The 21,917-nt window shown below is 53.5% G+C and overlaps 1 protein-coding gene across 2 annotated transcripts in view; it reads left to right on the top strand.

Annotated features, from left to right (window-relative positions):
• STX1A (syntaxin 1A) overlaps nucleotides 1-21,917 on the top strand; it is a 97,115-nt gene that overhangs the window by 63,182 nt on the left and 12,016 nt on the right. For both annotated transcript variants that reach the window (XM_054847718.1, XM_054847719.1), the window contains exons 5-6: nucleotides 3,068-3,141; nucleotides 16,855-16,963. In XM_054847718.1, coding sequence (XP_054703693.1) covers nucleotides 3,068-3,141; nucleotides 16,855-16,963 — 183 coding nt within the window. The remainder of the gene's footprint in view (nucleotides 1-3,067; nucleotides 3,142-16,854; nucleotides 16,964-21,917) is intronic.

Here is a 21,917-nt window from a genome sequence, read left to right as displayed (position 1 = left end):
AGAAGACTTGTACCTCCATTGTTCCCTTGCTGCCCTCTGTGCTCCTGACATGCGATTTCAGCCAGACCCAGGAAGGAGAGCTAGGGGCCAGCTTGCCCATTTCATAGACCAGGGGATCACTCCCCATGGACCAGAGCCCCCCCTGGCCATACTGGGGTTCCCTGGTGTCCAGGTGGGGACAGGGTTTAACCTATGCAGAACCGTGGTGGGTTGACCCTGGCTGGGGGCCAGGTGCCCACCAGAGCCGCTCTATCACTCCCCTCATTCACCAGTCAGGGGAGAAAAAAAAATAAAGTATAACGAGAAGCTTGTGGGTCAAGATAAGGACAGGGAGAGATCACTCACTAATTATCATCATGAGCAAAACAGACTGAACTTAGAGAGGGAATTCATCTGATTTATTACTAAGCAAAACAGAGTAGAGGAATGAGAAATAAAATCAATTCCTAAAACACCTCCCCCCACCCCTCCCATCTTCCCAGGCTCAACTTCACTCCCGGCTTCAACCTCCGCCCCCGTCAGCGGCACAGGGGGACGGGGAATGGGGGTTACGGTCAGTTCATCACACGGTGTTTCTGCCGCTTCTTCATCCTCAGGGGGAGGACTCCTCTCATCGTTCCCCTGCTCCAACGTGAGTCTCTCCCACAGGGTGCAGACCTTCAGGAGCAAACTGCTCCAGCGTGGGTCCCCCACGGGGTCACAAGTCCTGCCAGCAAACCTGCCCTGGCATGGGCTCCCCTCTCCACAGGTCCACAGGTCCTGCCAGGAGCTCGCTCCAGCATGGGCTTCCCACAGGCCGCAGCCTCCTTCAGGTGCCTCCACCTGCTCTGGTGTGGGGTCCTCCATGGGCTGCAGGTGGACTCTCTACACTCCCTCATCCTTCCTCCATGGGCTGCAGGGGGACAGCCTGCCTCACCATGGCCTTCACCACGGGCTGCAGGGGGATCTCTGCTCCGGCGCCTGGAGCACCTCCTGCCCCTCCTTCTGCCCTGACCTTGGTGTCTGCAGAGTTTCTTACATCTTCTTGCTCCTCTCTCTCTGGCTGCAAAAGCTCTCTCTAACTGGTTTTTTCCCTTCTTAAATATGTTATCACAGAGGCACTGATTGGCTTGGCCTTGGCCAGCGGCGGGTCCGTCTTGGAGGCGGCTGGCATTGGCTCTGTCAGACACAGGGGAAGGTTCTAGCAGCTTCTCACAGAAGCCACCCCTGTAGTGCCCCCCCCCCCGCTACCAAAACCTTGCCATGCAAACTCAACACAAGAACAAAAATCCTTTCCCATAGGTGTTTTGTTCTGTGGTTTTTAAGGGGCTTTGAGAGCCTGCAGGATTGCGGGACAGGCTCCAATTCTTGCTTCCTTCTTCTAGAAAAGACTCATTGGTATCGCATTTACCTGGAGCAAGAGATGATTAGTCCTTGCGCTTTGTCCCAAATCGACTCGTGGCCAGCATGATCAATGAAAGAAAACAGTCAAGACTGATGAAAAACACCATCTGCTGACAACGAATCGACTTCTTTAGGACAGACATTGCTCATGCAGTGGCTAATTCTAATTACCAGCTTCTTGGGAAAATGCAATTTTTATTAATTATCATAAATGCACAATGTTTGCCAATACTGTTCCTTGGGAACAGGGAACAGTTTATGACAAGTGTGGAGGAAGACCAGTTGCTGACGAAATATGCTGGGCAGGCAGCAGCCCGTGCGCTCGCAGGCAGGGAGCGCACAGGAGAAGTGCCGTGGCCGTTTGGCTGTGTGGGATGGGACCTTTCAGATAAGCTCTAGATACAGACGCTTGTTCCGGGAGAGAATAGGAGGGAGTGCAGAATTTGTGCTGATGTTCTCCAGCACTTTGCCGGAGCATGCTGTGCTGTTGGACACCTTCTGCAGCACTGTGAAGGGTTCCCCAGGCCCACAGTCTTCCTTACAGCACTGCTGTTCTCTGCAGGGTGGTACTGTGGGGCCACCCATGCTAATCGGCACGCAGCAGAAACACAGATGCCCACCACGGTGGTGGTTTCCTGCGCTCTGCTCTGCTGTGCTAGATGGTGATGGGGAGCCACTGGGCAGCTCCAGGGAATGGGGATCCCCTGCTGTAGGAGGAACCTGTCCCATGCTGGGCTCGTGGGACCTGCTCCAGAGTGGAAGGTGCTGGGGACAGCTGGGCTCAAAGAGCTGGGGGACATCTGCATTGGGAATGGGGTCTTCAGCCAAACGGAAGGGATGCTACCAGCTGACACCTGGAGGTCTACGTGGAGATGTATCTCTGCACACTGGGCCAGCCTGCTGATGGGAGCTTTCTTTCAGGCTTTTTAAGTCCCTGATTTTACGTTTTTAAATTAGCATGTCCCAAGCTGGCCTTGAGGAGCAGATTTGCACTGCCTTGCTCTGTGCCCCGCCCCGCAACCCCGTGCCCTCTCCCTGCCCAAACCGCAGTGGGATGCTGAGCAGGGCAGCACTCCTCCCCGCTGCGATTTATGGTCTCTGGGCAAGCGAGGAATTCATCTCCCTTAGTTACACTACCAGGTATAATTAAAAGGGCTTTGCTGCAGAGGAATGTTCAGCAAGATGAAGCGTGTTCCTGCCGGCCTGGTGGGTCCTCCCTGTGTGAGGCCGAGCACCTGGCAGACTTACTATTTTTAGGGTCCCTGGAGAAGTCTTGAGCTTTGGTATTTTGCAGAGACATTTTAACTCTGGGTTTCCTCCTCCCGCCTAGCAGGGGGAGAACAGCACTCCATTTTGTTTGAATACCCGAAAGCGCAGTGATCAGACCTCAGCATTACATCAATTTTGTACTGAAATCCTGACTTCCCGCCTGGGGGTGAGAGGTGCTGCCCTCGACAGCACCAGTTCTCGGCTGGCGGCCAGGCACCGAGTGCTTCACAGTAACGAAATGAGGCTTTGCTGCCCACCCAGGCTAAATCGCAGGCTGGAGTCAGGAGCTGGGGACTGCCCTGTTCCAGATGTTCCTCTGTTTGCAGGCTTCAGTCTTTTACAGTCCCTTTGCCAAACAATCCCGTTTACTTCTCTAAACAGCACAAAATAATCTGTGTCCCTCTATCCCGACCAGGTATTGAGCAGAGTATTGAACAAGAGGAAGGACTAAACAGGTCATCTGCTGACCTGCGGATAAGGAAAACTCAGGTGAGTCTCTGCCCTCTGGGAAGGGGAGGATGGGAAGCTGTGGAGGCAGCCGAGGGATCCCAGGAGGTGTTGGGAGAGGAGGACTGTGCTTGGCTTTCGTGCAGTCAAGTTCTGATGTGCAAATACCAGGAAAAGCAATGCATTTCCAAATGGATCAGTGAAAAAGCCAGCCTGAAAGGCCCGTGATATAAGTACGTGCACAGGGAGCTGTGGAGCGCATATTGGCTTTGTCCTTGTGTGCCTGGGTGTCTGCATGGACATACGGTGGGTGTGTTTCTGCACATTCATGTTAAGCATCCCACTAAAGGTGGTTTCAACTGGAGCAAAAATACCCTCTGAAGGACCAGCTTTGAGGGGAGAACGTTTGCCTGCAATGTGTTCAGAAACCTGAAGTCTCTGTGTTTCTGCAGTTCCTGGAAGGATGCTTGAACAGCTCGTAAATGAGACCAAGGGTTACTGATGAACTCACCTAAAATTTCACTTAAGCTGAGAAGATGGGTGATCTTTCAGAGAGTACTGTGCAGGCCTGCAGCCTGCTGGAAATGTTCTTCCCTGTTGGGCCTGTGGTTGCCCCTCCACTGGGCATCGATATGGCTTCACAGCCCAGGAAATATTAGACTTTTGAAGGGCTGATACAACCCTATCTCTTGTTCCCATGAAACCACCCATAACTAGCACCTTCTTTTGGTGGGCTTCTTAGCAGGGTTTTCCAGGGGTAGAGGTAGAGATGGGGTGCCCCTCCCTCTCCTCTGCCCGGGTGGTCTGGAGGCTGTGCTATGCACAGTTGTGATGAACAGTAGTGCTGCTCGCACTTCTGTCTGCAGCCAAGAGGGGGTGGAATATGTTTGCTCTACAAGAGATGGGGGTTAAGGGGCATGGGGCTTGTCCATAGGACTCACTAGAAGCTGGAAGTCACTGACCCTGCTTTGAGCTGGAGGTTGGGTTGCATGACCTCCTGAAGTCCCTTCCAGCCTGAATTATCCTACAATTCTGAGTAACTCCCCTCCCGCCCCGCAAAGTCAAGAAATAGGTTAGAAATACTTGATGAAAGAAGTGTTAGAGTGTCTTGTGGAGAGGCTTTTCTGTCTCAGGAGCAACTGATGGCAGTGGGAAGGTCTGATTGCTGTAGACGTCCCTGCTGGGTGCTGCTTGGGTCCTGGCCTGAGGCAGCTGGAAAGCGAAGGCAGGCCACGACATCTCTGTGATGGGTGCTAGTGGGAAGACTTTGAGAACACCAACAGAGAGAGCGCAGTCAATGGGGCCGTGGCAGAAGGTGCCAAAAGAAGATTTCCATGGGGAAGCAGCAGGCAGGCACAGCCCGGGAAGGCAGCACAAAGCGCCAGGGGAGTGCCGAGGGAAAGGATGTTGAGGGGCAGCTGGGGACAGGGGAGCTGACTGAGCTTCATGCCCCCCTCATACAGCCTGCAGCATCTTCACAGAGCTTGGGTTAACTCAGAAGCATTTGACTGCTAGTGACCTGAAGTCTCATAAGACAAGGTTACACATGGTCTCCAGGTGCTTTTGAAATCAGGGCTTGAATTCCTAAATAACGTGTACTTTGTGAAAGTAGGACATGCTTTTACTGATTTTCTGAAGTCAGAGCTATGCAATTCTCTTGGACATCCCAGGATTGCAGAGCATGTTGGGATGGAGGCAGGAGAGACCAACGCTGTGGCTCTAGAGGTCTCTGTTGGATCAGCCAGTGGTGCCAATTTATCTGGATCAGGCACCTTAGCCCCATCATGCGTGCAAGACTTCGTGCTGACCGGAGCTGCCATATTCTGCTTGCACCATGTGTGGGAGGGTAAGTGGCACCTGACACTGTGCTCACAAACATGTCGTTAACTCCAGGTTTTAGAGGAAAGTGGATCCAAAAGAGTGAATTTGCACTGGGTTGGCATCTTGTGTTGTGTGACCACAGCATTTTTTTATTGAGTCCATCCATTATCAGCTATGGCCTGAGCTCTAAAAGCTGAACTAGTTCAGTTTGATGAAATGGTACTAGACAGAGATTACTCATCTCCAGAAAAAGTGTACAAAGCAAGCAAGCATGTCATTTAGAGAAGGTATAACTTGGCCATACTACTCAGTAATGGGCTGACAATGTGGGTTAATTCTTGTGAAAGAACACGATGTTTTATGGCTTCGGATCCTCCATCTGCCAGAAGGAAAGTCAAACGCTTGATTACATGAACTGTTTGACGAGAGCTTCTCCCATCATCCGCATAACACCCTCGGTGGTGCATCTCCCTTCCAAGACCTTTCTAGAGAGGTGTTGTGTCTGCTCAGTGTTGGCTTTGTGGTGTTGCCCCAGGCCATGGGCACGATGGAGAAACGTGTCTGTGGGAGTCTTCGCAAGTCTGGGGTGTGACCTGGCTTCTCCCTTCTGCTTACGCTGGGGTACTGCTGCCTTTGGGGGCACCAGTGTGATGCTCCAGCAGACCCATGTTGAGGATGGGTGAACCTGTCCCTGCTGTACAAGAGTGATCAGATCCTGATGGCAGGATCAGGCCATCCACTGACAGTTGTGTGCCTAAGCCATGGCTGCTGCACCCTGCCATGGGATCCGAAGTTAGCACTGCCCCCTCTACACTTACCTGGAGTCTAAACCTACTGGCTCATGTATGAGCTGAAAGTCACTTGTCTCCTGCAAACCACCATGCATCAGGCTGTCATGGGGCTCTCATGGGGGAGAGATCACCCTCAGGTGACCCCAGGTGCCTGCTCAGCCTGCAGGTCCCCTCATTTCCAACTTCTCACGGGTGGTTCATGGTTCTCTGGACTGTTCTCTGTACTCTGCAATGTTCGGTTGCTTGGTCTTTGCTACAGAGGTCTTGTTGAAATGTTTATGCTTTGGGAAATGGCACAAGCAACTTGGTTGTGCAGAAGCAGTGAGCCTGGAGACCACTGCTCATGAGCAGGCAGTGTCCCGTGTGTCTCCTGTAGGGACAAGTAAGAAGGAGTTGGATGGAATGAATGGAAGCATACACATGTAAGCAGCAGAGAGAATGGCAGAAGAAGGGTTACAAGACTGGCATGAGTTGATAGCATCTAACCCAAAAGGTCATTGAGATGCCAGCCTGGATACATGCAGCTTCTAAGAAGGCTTGGGGTGAAAAACCATTGGGCAGCTTATAGAATCATAGAATCGTTTTGGTTGGAAAAGACTTTTACGATCATCAAGTCCAACCATTAACCTTGCACTGCCAAGTCCAACCACTAAACCATGTCCCTAAGCACCACATCTACGCACCTTTTAAATACCTCCAGGGATGGAGACTCAACCACTTCCCTGGGCAGCCTGTTCCAATGATTGATAACCCTTTAGGTGAAGCAATTTTTCCTAATATCCAATCTAAACCTCCCAGGGCCCAACTGGAGGCTGTTTCCTCTTGTTCTATCACTTGTTACTTGGGAGAAGAGACCAACACTCACCTGGCTACAAGCTCCTTGCAGGTAGTTGTAGACAGCAATCAGGTCTCCCCTGATCCTCCTTTTCTCCAGACTAAACAACCCCGGTTCCCTGAGCCGCTCCTCATCAGACTTGTTCTCCAGACGCTTCACCAGCTTCGTTGCTGCTCTTTGGACCTGCTCCAGCACCTCAATGTCTTTCTTGTAGAGAGGCTTTACTCTGGCACAGGAGGTGAGAGGACCTCTGAAGGTACTATACAATTTAAATCACTCCATAACTGTAAATCAGCTGTGCTGCCTAATGACGCTGAGGCAGGACAGGCCAATGGGGTGGAAGATCAGTGTTGCTGTCAGCTCCTGGCAAGCACAGAAGGTGCATCCCAAACCCCTCTGTGGCCATCATTAACAAAGAGTCCAGGAGATGTGAGGGGGACCCGTAGGACGTGTCACACACAAGTGCTGTTGGCTGTATGTCTTGCAGTGCATGTGAGTTTGGGGCATGAGAAAATTAGTGAATCCAGGAGGGAATGAAAACAGCTTTATTTTAAATTTATTTTTATTTAAAAAATCACCCTCCTGTTCAGTGCAGTCTTACACTGAGCTTTGCTGGCTCAGTTGCAGCACTCTGGTGTAGAGCTTCTTTGGTTCATGTGTATGTTTTAAGCAGCCTTGCCTGTCCTGGGTCAGCCATGGACTTGTGTGCTGAGAGCTCAGCGAGGCTGGAGATGTATCCCCAGGGAGAGTCAAGCTGTGGTGGCCAGGCAGACTATCTGCCGTTGCAAGGGGCCATATTGAGGGCATGCACGTTGGGTCCAGGGCACCCATGGGATGGCTGCATGGGTGGTGCAAGGCTATGAGCCTGTCACAGGTGTCTCGTCATTGCAATTTCTTAAAATCAGTCTTCTCTGGGCTGAGGCTTTGTCTTCTGCCCCACCATGCAGGGTTGCTGTGTAGTTTTTACTGCAGGTTGGCCAACCTTCTGGTGATCCTTTGGTGAAAGAACACCTGGCAAGATGCAGTCATTGCTCCAGCAGTGGAATCTGCCTCTGCATTGCTGCAGAGCAAGCTCCAGTGCCTTGTCCTCGCTGGTCATACTGGAGGATGTTGATGAAAATGAGGCATCATGGAGCAGAGAAGCAAGGCCTTGTTCTGCAGCAAAGATTGTGTTTCAGCAAACGATTAAACTGATAGACACCGGGAATTGCCAGAGTTGCTCTTCAGCACCCTGAGGTGGGGATCCAGGCCATGGATCTGCTGCTCCTGCAGGAGGTTTATACACAGATAACAGCTCAGTGAAAATCCTCCTTTCTCTAAGCACTCTGCAGTGAAGCCAGATGTAGTTTTGGTGTTTATAATTTATCTATCTCCTTTTGAGCCTGGGAAGCCACTTGTGAAGTCTGCTCTCCCATGCTGCAGTGCCGAATCAATACAGCAGCGACATTAACTGATCACCTTTGCAGAGGCAGATTCCAGCTTGGAGCCCAGCGCCCTCCCGGCCCTGTACAAGCGGCAAGAGGAGGTCATGGTTGAGCCTGAGGCAGGGGGGAAACAGTCTTCTGCAACACTGGGGCAAGAGAAAGGCTTGTCTCTAGAGCAAGAGGGAAGGAGAATTGCGGGGCCATAGCCAAGCCAAAGCAAAGGATGGTGCAACAGCACACAGCGAAGCAGGACAGCAGCAACTCCCTCTGCACGCCAGCTCTCCTGTCCCTGCCTGCAGGGATCCTGGCCTGGGCAGAGCTCTGCTCTAGCTGGGCGGTGTTGGGGGGAGTCAGCAGATCTCTTCCCGGAAAAAACCCTCTGCTGCAGAGACACTGCTGTGTGCTGACAGCAGCGCTGTGAAACCCCCACTGGGCTTTCCGCTCCGCTGTGCTCTTTGCTGTGCCCTTCAGGAGCTGTTTGCCATCTCAAATGCAGGTGCTGGGTAGCGGTGGCAGTGGCAGGGAGGGGGAGAGCAGGGAGGTGGCAGTGGAAGGTGGCTGTCCCTGGTGTTGGCTGTGGTGTGCCCTTATTTCCCAGGCAAAGGCATTACTTCTGCAGTGTGTAAGGAAAATAGAGGTGGCCAAAAATTGGTGCTGTGTAGCCCAGGGCTGTGAATTTGAGCAGGGTTGGATTTGCTCTGTGTTGAAGCTCTGTGGTTTGAACATTGTCCTGGCATGTTGGGAGAGGGGGATTCAGGGCTCTGCTCCCCCATAGAGTCATGGAATGGTTTGGGCTGGAAGGGACCTCCAAAGATCGTCCAGTCCAACCCCCCTGCCGTGAGCAGGGACATCTTCCCCCAGCCCAGGTTGCCCAAAGCCCCATCCAGCCTGGCCTTGAACACTGCCAGGGAGCCAGGGGCAGCCACAGCTTCTGTGGGCAACCTGTGCCAGGGCCTCACCCCCCTCATGGTACAACATTTCTTCCTGATGTCCAACCTGACCCCACCCTCGTTCAGTTTGAAACCGTTGCCCCTTGTCCTGTCACTGCAGGCCCTGGTCAAAAGTCTCTCTCCACCTTTCCTCTCAGCCCCCTTTAAGTACCGAGTGGCTGCAGTAAGGTCTCCCCGGAGCCGTCTCTTCTCCAGGCTGCACAACCCCAACTCTCTCAGCCATGGACCACTCAGTCAAGGAAGTGCTAATTATTTCTTCTAATTTCGGCATTTCTTAGCATTTCTTTAGGCTCTGAAGGTAATCAGGGGAGAGAAGCTCCTCTGGGCTGCAGCTTGGAGCCCCTGTGTTGGGGGGCTGACGTGGGCAATGTCTGCTTCGGGGGTTTGGCTTCTGACCTGGCTGCTCTCCCACTCTGGGCTTCTGCAGCTGTTCACCTTCCCAGGGATGCCAACTCCGTGCTGGGCCCCTGTGCCCAGCAGTGTGCGTGCCGAGCGTGCACACTCGCGTGCACAGGACGGGAGGTGAGCTGGGCGCAGAGCGGTGTTGCGCTGCTGGCTTTGCTCGTCACTGCGCACTGCGTCCAACAGGATGTGACAGCTCTGGCAGGGCTGACAAGCAGCGCGGCTGGGCTGCACGTGCCTGACGGGTGACCCGGCAACTGTTGTAGCTGGGGACAGCTACCCAGGGAACAGCGTGGGGCGAGCTTGCGGTAAGGCAATTGTCTGGCTGGAACACACCATTAGCGTGCAAACATCCCCGGCCCTTGCTTGCTTTCGTTTTGCCCCAGTACCCAGTGTGCTGCTGGTGCGATTTTGAATTTTTGGTGCTACAGGACAGATCCTCCGCAGGGGCACGGCATTGCCATGGAGCTATTGCAGCTGGCGTTAGCTGTGTTTGTAGTATGGGCGTCCCCCTTGGACTCCCGGCCTTCCAGGGACAAGCAACTAGAAATCTGGAACCCAAGTTTGTTCCTTGTCATGGGATCACAGCACAGTGGTGAGAAAGGAGCCCACGAGATCCCAGCCACAGAGCAGGGCCAGCTGCATCAGGGTGCTCATGGCCTTGTCCAGCTGCATTCTCAGTATCTAGAAAGATGGAGATGGCACGGCCGTTGGTCTGTCGGTCCTCTGGGCCCCAGTCCAGTGTATGACCATGCTCATGATGATTTTCCCCCTTAATATTTAACTGGAATTCCATGTGTCCCAGCTTGGTCTGTCACCTCTTGTCCTGCCCCTATCTACCTCCAAGAAGAGTCTGGCTTCACCTTCTCTCAGTTCTTCCACCGGGTTGTTGTAGGAACCAGAAAGATCCCCCTGAGCTTTGTCACCTTCAGCTGGCCAAACCCTGCCTGTCCTGATTTGTCCTGTGCTTCAGCCTGGACCACCTTGGTGGCCTCAACTGCCTTCACTCCCACGTGATGTGTTTTGGGGAGCCCCAAGCAGAACACAGCACTTTAGTTGTGGTCTCACAAGTGCTAGGTAGAAGTGAACGATCCCTGTCCTCGCCCTGCTGGCTGTCCTCCTGTGCACCCAGACAACAATGAGTTCTACCTTCACTGCTGACTCCTGGGCAGCCTGATGTCCATGAGGACTCTGGGAGCTCTAGGTGCTTTCTGGACAGCTGGCCCCCAGTCCATCCTGTGACATGCATCCCGTCCCCAACACAGGATGTTGCATTTGCCTTTGAGCTTCGTGGGGTTCCTGTCAGCCCCTTTCTCCAGACTGTTGAGGTCCCTCTGAATATCTGCCCTGTCTTCTATCACTCTCCCCAGATTGGTGTCTTCTGCAAACCTGCCAAAAACGCACTCCACTCCGCTGTCCCAGGTTACTGGTGAAGATGTTTAATGGTATTTTCAGACCCAGCATCGTTCTCCCAGGGGTTACCATTAGGAACTGGCCACTGTTTGGACTTTGTATCGCTGATCACAACCTGGCAGTCCAGACAATTTTCCACCAACCTTATCCAACCTGTGTCCTTTCAAAGTGGCTATAAGGATACCATGGGATGCTGTGCCAAAGGCCTTAAGCTCAGGGTGTGCACCACTCCCTGCTCTCCTCTTATCCACACAGCTAGTCTCGTCAGAGAAGGCCATCAGGATGGCACAGCATAGTTGCCCCTGGTAAATCCACACTGGCTGTTTCCAATTACCTTCTTGTCTTTCTGGGAGGATTTACTCAACGACCTTCCCAGTTACTGAGAGGAGGCTGAGGGGTTCCCCAGATCCTCCTCCCAGAAGATGTATGGTGTTTGCCGCCTTTTGCCAGTCCTCTGGAACCACCCACGATCGCTGCCGTCTTTGGAAGATGATGGAGAGACCCTTTGCGGTGACATTGGCCAGCTCCATCAGCATGCTCAGATGCATCCCACCTGATCCCGTGGACCTGTGCATTTCCAGTTGATTTAAGTACACCCAAAGCCTACATCCCTCTCCATGGGCAGTGTATCATGCCACCGGCCTCTGCCTAGAGGGCACTGGGAGGCCAAGGACAGACCTCACCAGTGATCACCAAGACGAAAGAAGAAATGGAAACCTTAGCGTTTGCCATGTGCCTGGTCACTAGAGCTCCTGCCCCACTGAGCAGTGGGGCCACAGCTTCCTTGGCCATCCTGAAGCTCTTTGGTACTTAGGGCAGCCCATCCTGCTGCCCTGCACACCGCTCCAGTTGAGCTCTGGCTCTCCCAGCTCCTCCCTGGGAGCTTGGGCAATGTGTCTGTGTTCTCCCAGAGCCCGGGGAACACAGCTCCCTGCTCCCACCTCCCTTCCCACATTTCTGCATGGGATTTGGGATGAGTTGAACTGGAGAACTGGTTTAGATATGCCTGGTACTTTAAGTGTGGTCCTTGTGTAAGTATTTCTGCAACAAGGACTTCGCTAATTTGTGTGGACTTTACTGTGAGTGAATCGCTCAGTGAAAGGAGAAATGAGGAGCCAATTCCCCTGTTAACATGTTGTAAATTAGGAGTAACTGAGCATTAAGATTATGGACTTTTATTCTGGCTTTGCTGTTGTCATCTCCGGACAGAAAAGCCTCATCAGACCTGGAGCTTTCATAGGGACGGGCTGTGTTGGAGCACGTGTCCCAGCCCATCGGGCAGGGCTGCTCCTCTGGCCACAGTCCTACTGTACCCGGTGGTGCTGGCCTCTTCCGCAGGGGCATGAGTCTGTCCCTCAGTGGCTGTCCCAAACTCCACAAGCCCGCAGCAAACTGGTCCCGGGGGCAGCCTGCCTGCTGGGCTGCTGCTGCCCCGAGGAAAAGGTGTTCTCATGTTCTAAATTCCTTACACGAAAACTGCTCTGTTCATCCCCATTTCACAGCAGCACCCTGCCTCGGTCAGCTCACCAGCAGCAGACAGATATGGGGGGCTTTGGGCTCACAGCTCCCAAGTGCATCTCCAGCCCAGAAGCGTTGCCAGTGATGCGGGTTCCCAGACATCTCGACAGCATTTTCCATCTTTCTATAAGTATCAAATTTTGAGTTCCTCGCAGAGCAAAAGCTGCTATTTACATTCTTCCAAATGTCAGTACTTTCGATCCTTGTTATTCAGAATAGCTTTTGCTCTAGCTGCTTTTGGGTTTGGTTTATCTAGCCAGTGCGGTGGAAACATTCACCTCGCTTGGACCAGTTCAAACACGGAAACAAAGCCAGGGGTGGGATCTCTGCTCCCCCTGCAACCCAGACGGGCTCAGCAGATAGGCTGGCACCCCCCTGCCGGACTCCCCCAGGGGATGAGCACTTCAGAAATGTCCTTCTCTTAATTAAAAACATTAAAGGCCATGGTCCCAGGTTTCAGTGTATGATTTGTGGGGGTCTCAAAGCCCCCTGTGGGTACCCAGAGCTGTATGAGCTCTTTGGAAATCCAGCTCGGTGGTTCATCAAACTGGGCTTCTTTCCTCGCATTTGGGGAGTGAAGAGTGAAACAACCCCATTTCCTAACTTTAGTTAATATTTTCTGTTTAATGAGTTTCTTTCAAATGCAAGGTACATTTTGATATGCTTTTTATTTACTCTAAATATTCAGGTAGTTTTATGCGATGACTGAAAGCCACTTAAAATACTTTTTCCAGCCCATTTTGCAATGAAACTTCGTGTTCCTTCAAAAATCAAATGCATTTTGTAGACATGTGGGATGCCTGTGGGAACATAAAACAACAATCTGACACAATAAACACTAAGTTAAATAACTTCTTAAGTAAAAGAGGTATAGTGTGGTATACCGATTAGCAGAAAGGGGTGTCATTCAACACCCAGGCTATATTTGGCTGCAGATCAACATACGTTGATGCTTTTCAGCTGAATGAGAATGAACAGCATTTTAGGAAAACAATTTTGAAAAGGCAGAAGAGTCGCTTGGATGGCACATCGTATCTTTGCCGGATTTCAAGCCGTGATGCTTAGGAGTTGTTTTGACCTTGCTTTGGGCTGGGCACCCCTCGAGCAGAGGCTGCCTGCTGAAGCTGGAGCTGACGGGGGCCTTTTGTGTGAGGTGTGGTGGGTTGACCCTGGCTGGAGGCCAGGTGCCCACCAGAGCCGCTCTCTCACTCTCCTCATTCACTAAACAGGGGAGAAAAGGCATAACGAAATGCTTGTAGGTCGAGATAAGGACAGGGAGAGATCACTCACTAATTGTTGTCACGAGCAAAACAGACCAAACTTAGAGAGGGAATTAATCTAATTTATTACTAGGCAAAACAGAGTAGAGGAATGAGAAAATAAAATCAACTCTTAAAACACTTCCCCCCACCCCTCCCATCTTCCCAGGCTCAACTTCACTCCCGGCTTCAACCTTCCCCCCCGTCAGCGGCACAGGGGGACGGGGAATGGGGGTTACGGTCAGTTCATCACACGTTGTTTCTGCCACTTCTTCATCCTCAGGGGGAGGACTCCTCTCATCGTTCCCCTGCTCCAGCATGGAGTCCCTCTCACGGGGTGCAGACCTTCAGGAGCAAACTGCTCCAGTGTGGGTCCCCCACAGGGTCACAAGTCCTGGGAGCAAACCTGCCCTGGCGTGGGCTCCCCTCTTCACGGGTCCACAGGTCCGGCCAGGAACTTGCTCCAGCGTGGGCTTCCCACAGGCCGCAGCCTCCTTCAGGTGCCTCCACCTGCTCCGGCGTGGGGTCCTCCACGGGCTGCAGGTGGAATCGCTACACCCCCTCATCCTTCCTCCATGGGCTGCAGGGGGACAGCCTGCTTCACCATGGCCTTCACCACGGGCTGCAGGGGGATCTCTGCTCCAGCGCCTGGAGCACCTCCTGCCCCTCCTTCTGCCCTGACCTTGGTGTCTGCAGAGTTTCTTACATCTTCTCACTCCTCTCTCCGGCTGCAAAAGCTCTCTCCCTCTAAGTGTTTTTCTACTTCTTAAATATGTTATCACAGAGGTGCTGATTGGCTTGGCCTTGGCCAGCGGCGGGCCCGTCTTGGAGCCGGCTGGCATTGGCTCTGTCAGACACAGGGGAAGGTTCTAGCAGCTTCTCACAGAAGCCACCCCTGTAGTGCTCCCCCCGCTACCAAAACCCTGCCACGCAAACCCAACACATGAGGTTTGCCAGTGGAGGAGGAATAAGATGAGCTGAGTCTGAGGCTCTGCCATAAATACCAAGCTGCTGCTTGCTTAGAATAGCTGCAAAGCAAACACAAGTATATCTTCAAGATGTCTCCAGTGCCGTCTCCTGGAGGTAGGGGTGTGTTGGCTGGGACTGCTCCGGGTGTACCAACACACAGTAGGAGCATCTGAGCGCTGGTGTGCACCAGGCACACCTGACCCTGCAGAGACGGTGCGTTGCACCAGCTGTCCCCTGCACAGAGGCTTTGAGAGCTGCTCCAGCTCAGCCCGGCTGGATGCAGCCCTTTGCTTCGGCTCTCTGTGAGCTCTAACTCTGTAAGGGTGAGCTCGGGCCATGCTGGTAGCCCTGAAAGTCCCAGGGGGATCACTCATCAGGAGTTTCTTCATCGTGTCAGTCTTTCTGTATCATCTTTCTATATCTTCTTTCTAATCCTTTCTGAATATCCTCTTTCCCTATCCCTTTTCCATTGCCTCCTCTCCTTTTACTTTCCACCATTTCTCCATATCTCCTGTTGCTCCCTGCTCCCTGGGTTGGGCTGTGCCAGCAGTTGGGGTAACACTTCTTTCGCCTACAGCGGTACCATTGGCTGGTCCCAGCTTGTGGGTGCCTGTTGCATGTGAGAGTGTTGCCGAGTGCCCAGGATGGGTGTGTGAGACGAGGCCGGTCCCATCAGTCATATGCCTTTACTTCTGCTGTATGGTTGAAGAAGAGCACAAGCGTTTCTTGCTTGACACGGTGTTGGATTTGGCTTCACTTGAGACTCGTGCACCATATTTGCTTTCTCTGGAAAGGGAGGCTTTCAGTCCTGCGGAGAAGGACTGGGGGATACAGGTGGGTGACAAATGGGACATCAGCCGGCAAGGTGCACTTGCAGCCCAGAAAGCCAAGCGTCTCCTGGGCTGCATCACCAGCAGCGTGGCCAGCAGGTCGAGGGAGGGGATGCTCCCCCTCTGCTCCGCTCTCCTGAGACCCCCCTGGAGCACTGCGCCCAGCTCTGGGGTCCCCAGCACAAGGCAATGGTCTTAAACCGAACGAGGGTGGGGTCAGGTTGGACATCAGGAAGAAATGTTGTACCATGAGGGTGGTGAGGCCCTGGCACAGGTTGCCCAGAGAAGCTGTGGCTGCCCCTGGCTCCCTGGCAGTGTTCAAGGCCAGGCTGGATGGGGCTTTGGGCAACCTGGGCTGGGGGAAGCTGTCCCTGCTCACGGCAGGGGGGTTGGACTGGATGATCTTCGGAGGTCCCTTCCAGCCCAAACCGTTCTGTGAGTCCATGATACTATGAAACTCAATTTCTGGCATATTGGGGAAATGGTTCATTCTAGAGATAGAAGTGTTTCAATGAAGGATGCACGTGGTGCTCTGTCCTGACCTTCCTGGAACATCTTCAGGGCTGTTTGCTGTGCTCAGCCTGGCAGGTAGATCAGACAGCAAGTCATGCCCCAGGGTGGGTGCTCACACAGGGGTGAGCTTCCCCCTGGGGGCAGCCGCCAGCACTGGGGGCATCAGCGTGTTCAGCAGGACCCTGATCAGGTGTAACTCAAAGGTTTTCTGCTGCGTTTCCTGGAGAATGGAATGCAGCCTGGTAAGATGAGGGTGCTCCGTGTGCGGGGGCTGACAGCTCTGCCACGCCGTCTGCCCTGGGCTGACAGCTCTGCAGGCGGCCGCTCACCCTGGGGCACGCGGTCACCCCCTGCATCGCCATGGGGCTGGTGCTCAGGGAGCCCAGGAAATGTGGGACTGTGCTTCTGGAGCAGGGACAATCACCCCAGACATCCCGTGTGCCCTGGCCCAGCCTGTGTGCCCCATCTCCTGGGCTCCCCCCCGCAGCTGTGCCCCAGCCGGGTAGGAGGTTCGATGGCTTGGGGTGCAGAGTTCCCCCTGGGCCTCCCTGCCCAGCTCCAGCACCACAAAGTGACCACCGTGGGTCCATCCTGCCCCCATGCCGGGTCCCCATGACACATCCCAGCAGCGTGGCAGGGGCAGGCAGGGCTTGACCCAGGGCACTGTTGTGGCCTCACCTCCGGGCTGCTTGGACACAAGCTGTGATACGGCATGAGGAGAGTGCTGCCAGCCGTGACCCACGGGTCTGTTGCCACCCCAGGGTGTCCTCCGGGGACTGAAGGCGGTGCTTGGGGTGGGCTTGGGCGAGGGATGTGTCTGGTCCACCCCCCTGGGGCCATGTCACCTGCTGCTGCCTGCCCCCCTTGTGCTCCGTCACACTCCTCAGAGCACTTTTGGGGCTAGAAATGCTTTTTTGGGCTGTTAGAAGTGCAGGGGGTGCTCAGGGCTGAGCCTTCCTCTGGCTCAGGGGTAGAAGGTCTCTCCCTGCACGACCCTCACCCCTACTCTCTCTTCCTCTCCCCTCCGCAGCACTCGACGCTGTCGCGCAAGTTTGTGGAGGTGATGTCCGAGTACAACGCCACTCAGACTGACTACCGGGAGCGCTGCAAGGGCAGGATTCAGAGGCAGCTGGAGATCAGTGAGTAAACCAGGAGGGGGAACACAGCCGGGCTGTGTGCGCTGGGAGGCCACATCCTGCACAGGCTCTTGCTGGCTCAGAGCTGCTCCCACAGCTGTGCAGAGCTCCCCCGTGAAAACCTGGGGGTGCGTGGGGGCTGTGCGCACACCCGTGGGAGCAACCGGGACACGGCTCCTGCTGGGGGATAGACACGTGGTGGTACCTTGCATTTCAGTGTCAAACCACAAAGATCTGGCAAAGCACAAAAACTCCTCTTGGTTTTTCTTAAATGCTGCATAGAGAGTGCAGAGAGCACAGGGAGAGAAATTTGCAGCTAATTTTGACTTCAAAGAAGCCTGCAGGAATTCCTGACTCCCATGTGTTGCCTTGTCTTGCCTTGGGTGATTTTCATCAGGGGTGAACTGAACTAAGTATAAAACCAGAGAAGCGAGCTCTTGAGATGGGGGCACTCGCTGCTCCCAGCGGTTTCCCTCGCCGCAGGAGCAGCACAACGCTCAGTGCCTGCCCCAGGCATCTCCCTAGACCCAGGACCATGATGGCTCTTCGCACCTGTAGTGGTATCTTCTGGCTGAAGGTGGGTCCCAGGTGACACCTCTGAGGCTGTCATCGCCATGGCACTAAGATCCCCCTGCATCATCCAGAGCCCATGGCTTAGGGGGAGCCTGGTCCTGCCTGTCCACAAAACCTGCTCTTCTGGTGGTTCTTCCGGGCAACCCGTGATACCTGGTTAGTTTTAGAGAAACATGGTCATCTCCCAGCAAAGAACAATTGTAGCACTACTGTAATAAGGGGAATAAGCAAACAAAGGAGAAGTCAGGGTATGCAGAAATTAAAAGATATTTTTGCAAATAATCTCATTTGTCAGAGAGGCGTCGTGGTTTTGGGCTCAAAATGAAAATCCGAAGCCTAGTCCAGTTGGTTTTTTTTTTTTCCCTCACAAACAAATGGGTGTTTTTCTTCCATTTCACAACTTGGTGTGAATAATAAGGTAGGAGATTTTGGAGTCAGAATGTTGTGCTCGAAGGTCACCTGTGGGATTGTCCTTCATGAGCTGCAGATGCCTGGGAATCTGGGAGCCAGTGGGGTATGGCAGTTTCTGTGGAGGGCTAGAAGGAGACTCGGCTGTGCAAGCCTTTCCTCTGTTAAGATGATTAGTCTTTATCATGTATAACAACAATGGAAATGTTTCACACTGGCTGAACGGAAAGGCTGACTGACATGAGGTTCAACAAGAGCTTGATGTTTAATGTAAAGCAGGATGATGAGTGTGTCACTGCTCCAGCTGACTGACTCATTCATCAGCTAATGTCATTCTGTAGGTGATACCCAGCCACAGGGGTGGCTTGTAATGTAAATAGGAATTTAATGTATCCCCATGCCCCCCTTCTAAGAGAGGAGAAGATTTGAAAGGACTTAGCCAGGTCTTTGATTGTCTGCAGACCTGAAAGAAACCTTCCTCTTGTTTTTCTGCTCCCAGATTTTGGAAGGACTCCACTGCTCTGCTTAAATTATGCAGATATATTAATTTATACTTGTCTTCACTCTGTCCATCCTGCTGGGCTGTCAGTGCCTGACAGGACTCAAGGAAAATGCTGCTCAGGCCTCACCATGGCGCAGTGGCTGGGTGCGGAGGAGGTGTCCTAGTTAATGATGGTGAGGGACCTGCTCTCCCTTCGGGGTGGAGCTGTGGCACAGATGCAGATGAAGGATGGGGTCTGTGCTGGGAAGGTGCACAATCCTGTGTGCAGTCCTTTGCAAAAGCTGCGTTCCTCTGCCAGCACGGTGGAAAAATCTCTTCTGACAGAAAGACTTGTCAAAAGCAGCAAGCTTATTGAGGTTTTATCAGGATTGCTTCCTGGGCAGAGATCTCTGCTCATCCTGGGGCATCCCAGCCAGCACCTTCAGTCCCTGCTGCTCTGGGGGCTCTTGAACAGGCTCTTTTGAACGGAGCTCAGCTGGTATGTGATGACTGCACAAAGCTCTATGAAATCCTCAGCTCTTGTTTTCAGCTGATGAATCCAAAGATAGAAAGTGCCGGGAGCTCTGACAGCGAAGCCAGTAAATGACTCAGGTTTTGAAAGGATGAGAGCAAGGACTTCTCAGCTGTTCTGGGGAGACTCCCCAGCACCCGGTGAGCTTCTCCATCCTAACAGCATCTGCTTCTTGCTCTGCAAGTGGGACAGTTGCAGAAGAAATGGTAATGTAGAGTCACTTCCCTGGGCCATAGTCACCCCTCTGGGCTCCCTACAGTCCTCCCGGGATCTGCCCCTTCTCCTGGTATAGGCACCGCTGTGTCTGTGTGTGCCAGAGGTTGTGCCGCAGTGACCCTTGCTGTCACCCCTGCCCGTCCAGCACATGCTGAGCCTGGGAGCCTGTCTGACGCGATGAAGTGGGTGTCCTCTCCTCTGCCACTGCTTCTGCCCCAGCCTCAGTCGGTGCCCTCACCCCCTTCTTGCTCACTCGCTCTGCTCCCAAACACACCAAGACTGCAGATGCCAGGGAGGCATCGTAGGATGCACCATATCCTGGGGTTGGTGACAGCAGGACAGATGCTCGGTGGCTGTCCTCCAGCTGGGCTGTGCCCCCCCCAGCGGCGTCCCTTTGTCTTCTGCTGGGAGCTGTGCTCCCCAGGCACGAGCCTCCGTGCTGCCTGCAGTGGGAGGTGTCAAGCATTCAGTTTTTTCCTCTCCATTTTGTCCGTTATGAGAAACGACATCTTAAATCTAATTAGGTTTTGCTCCCAGATAAATTGGATTTGAGCCTTGGAGGAGCTTTCTGTTGTGAGTGTGCAGCTTTGAAGCCATGAAGGTGCTGCACAGACGCTGCTTGTTTTTATGAACGGTTTTGTTATGTGTGAGACCAAGGAGCCAAAAATAAAGCATTTGCTGTTTCCGAAGGCACTGTGAGAATTAATCAGCCCCCGCCCCACTGTGCAAGACCAGGTTAACTGATGTGCAGAAATGCAAGGTGTGGATGCATCCCAAGCCGCCTTTGAGCCAGGAGAGTCTGGGGGCTGCTCCAGCCCTGGTGGCTCCTTGGGGCAGCCCTGGGTGGTCCCAGAGCCCCCAATGCTGAGATGGGCTTATTTAGGGTTCCCATGACACTTTCATTTCAGGAATGACCATGGGATTTATCTGAGCTAAAAATGTCTTGTTGGGTGGAAATGCCTGCACAGCGCTGGAAGTTGGCCCCTGCACCCCCCCCCGCTGCACTGAGCAGAAGGGGGCCTGAGGGATGGGGAGGTGGGTGGCATTTTGTGACATGCCAGGCGGGCTTTTATAGCAGAAGTCTGCTCATCCCAACACCACCACAGGCAGTGCTAGCTAGACCTGTCTGAGCAGGGGGACAGCCAAGTGGGTCATGTCACTCCTACTGGCTACCTCTACACACATGGGTGGATGGGGCAGTGTTACCCATCTCTCCATGAGTTGGGTGGAGCTGTGCCTAATGAGTGCTTGAAAGCCAGATCCAGACAGAGGAGCCCAGCCTTGGGAAGGTGCCTTGTACTCGGTGTTTCCAACCTGAGCCCTGGCTGTGAATTTGCGGGTGCTCGTGCAGCCCTGCACTGGGAGGAGGGATGCTGCGAGCCAAAGGAGCACAGCTCAGCCACTACAGTTAATTCAACTGTGGCATGTTTGACTTCTGCAGCCCCGAGGTGCCTGAAGTCTTCGCTATCTATAGAGCGTCTGGCATATGGAATTGGGCAAACTGGTATTCAGCGTCAGCTGGGTGATGGGTGTGAGCTGTGGCACTGGAGGCTTCCCTGGGAGCTTCCCCAGGGTCCTGCACACCCTGATGGAGCTGCTCCTGCCCCATCCCCTGGGAGCTGGTCCATGGGGACAGTCACTCCATCCAGCTGGGCATCACAGGGCCAAGGACTGTGCAGTGGCCTTGAGGTGGAAAGTCTTGTCGGTGGCTTCATGTCTCTGACTGTCTCAGAGCTTCTGATGGCCTTGCTGCACCATGACCTCTGCATCGTCTCTTGCCATTCTCTCCTTGCCAGCTCAGGGCTGTTTGCTTCTCCCTCTGTGGCGCAGCTCCCAGCAATGCTCTGTGCTGCTTTGCTCATTGGCAGAGCTTCTTCTCCCCAGGAAACTTTAATTTCTAGAGATGCCAAGTAAGAGACAGATGTATTCTGGAGCTCTCTGGGGAGGCAGAGGTCCAGTTCTCATGTTTTTCCAGTGTTTTGCCAAGTTTCAGGGCAGGGGTTTTCCCCCAGGCTCTTCCCCCTTTGTGGACACCTTGCATTGACTCAGTCCTTTCATTCCCATTTGTGGCTGTGCAGTAGCTCTGTGGTGATGTGGCAGCAGATCAACTCAGTATCTAGTACACTTTCATCTGATTTTATTGCTGTTGAGGAGCTAATGACAGCCTTTCCAAATCAGGAAGCTTAACCAGAAGGCGGTGGACTCCCTGGGAAGTCCTCTGGGGTCTTGCAGGTTGGCTGTATGGCTTTGGTGAGTGTTGTGCTGGACAGTGTGGGTGAGATGGAGCCTCTGGGCCTCATGCTTTGGCTCAGCATTAAAGCTGTGGCCTTTGGCCAAGCCTGCACTGACTGGCCAGTTGTTAATCCATGCGATGTCTTTATTCTCATCCTTTGCCTCACTGCAGCTTTTACCAACCCCATGCTCTGCAACAGGGGCCTGGGGCAGTGAGGAGGTGGTGAGAGCTGGGATGAGAACATGTGTACTGCATCCCATCCCACCTCTGCCTGCGAGAGATGTGGCATCTCCTGGAGCTGATCCCACTGCTTGCCCTCGGGGCTGTCTCTAGGGCTTGAATCCGATGGAGCAAGTAGCCTTTGATGCCCTGTGCCTGGCATGCTCCTGCTTGTCACTGTGCCAGTGGCTGTTCAGAGTTGAGTGTAGTCAACAGGAGGGTTTGTACATTTGTGGTGTTTGAGCCCTTGTTGTCCCTTCCTGGAACCAGGGCAGTTTCAGCCGAGAGCAAGGAG

This window comes from Grus americana, chromosome 19 (assembly GCF_028858705.1).
Source record: "Grus americana isolate bGruAme1 chromosome 19, bGruAme1.mat, whole genome shotgun sequence".
Classification (NCBI taxonomy): Eukaryota; Metazoa; Chordata; class Aves; order Gruiformes; family Gruidae; genus Grus; species Grus americana.
The sequence above is the reverse complement of the archived record's forward strand: the minus strand, read 5'-3'. Positions and strand labels throughout refer to the sequence as shown.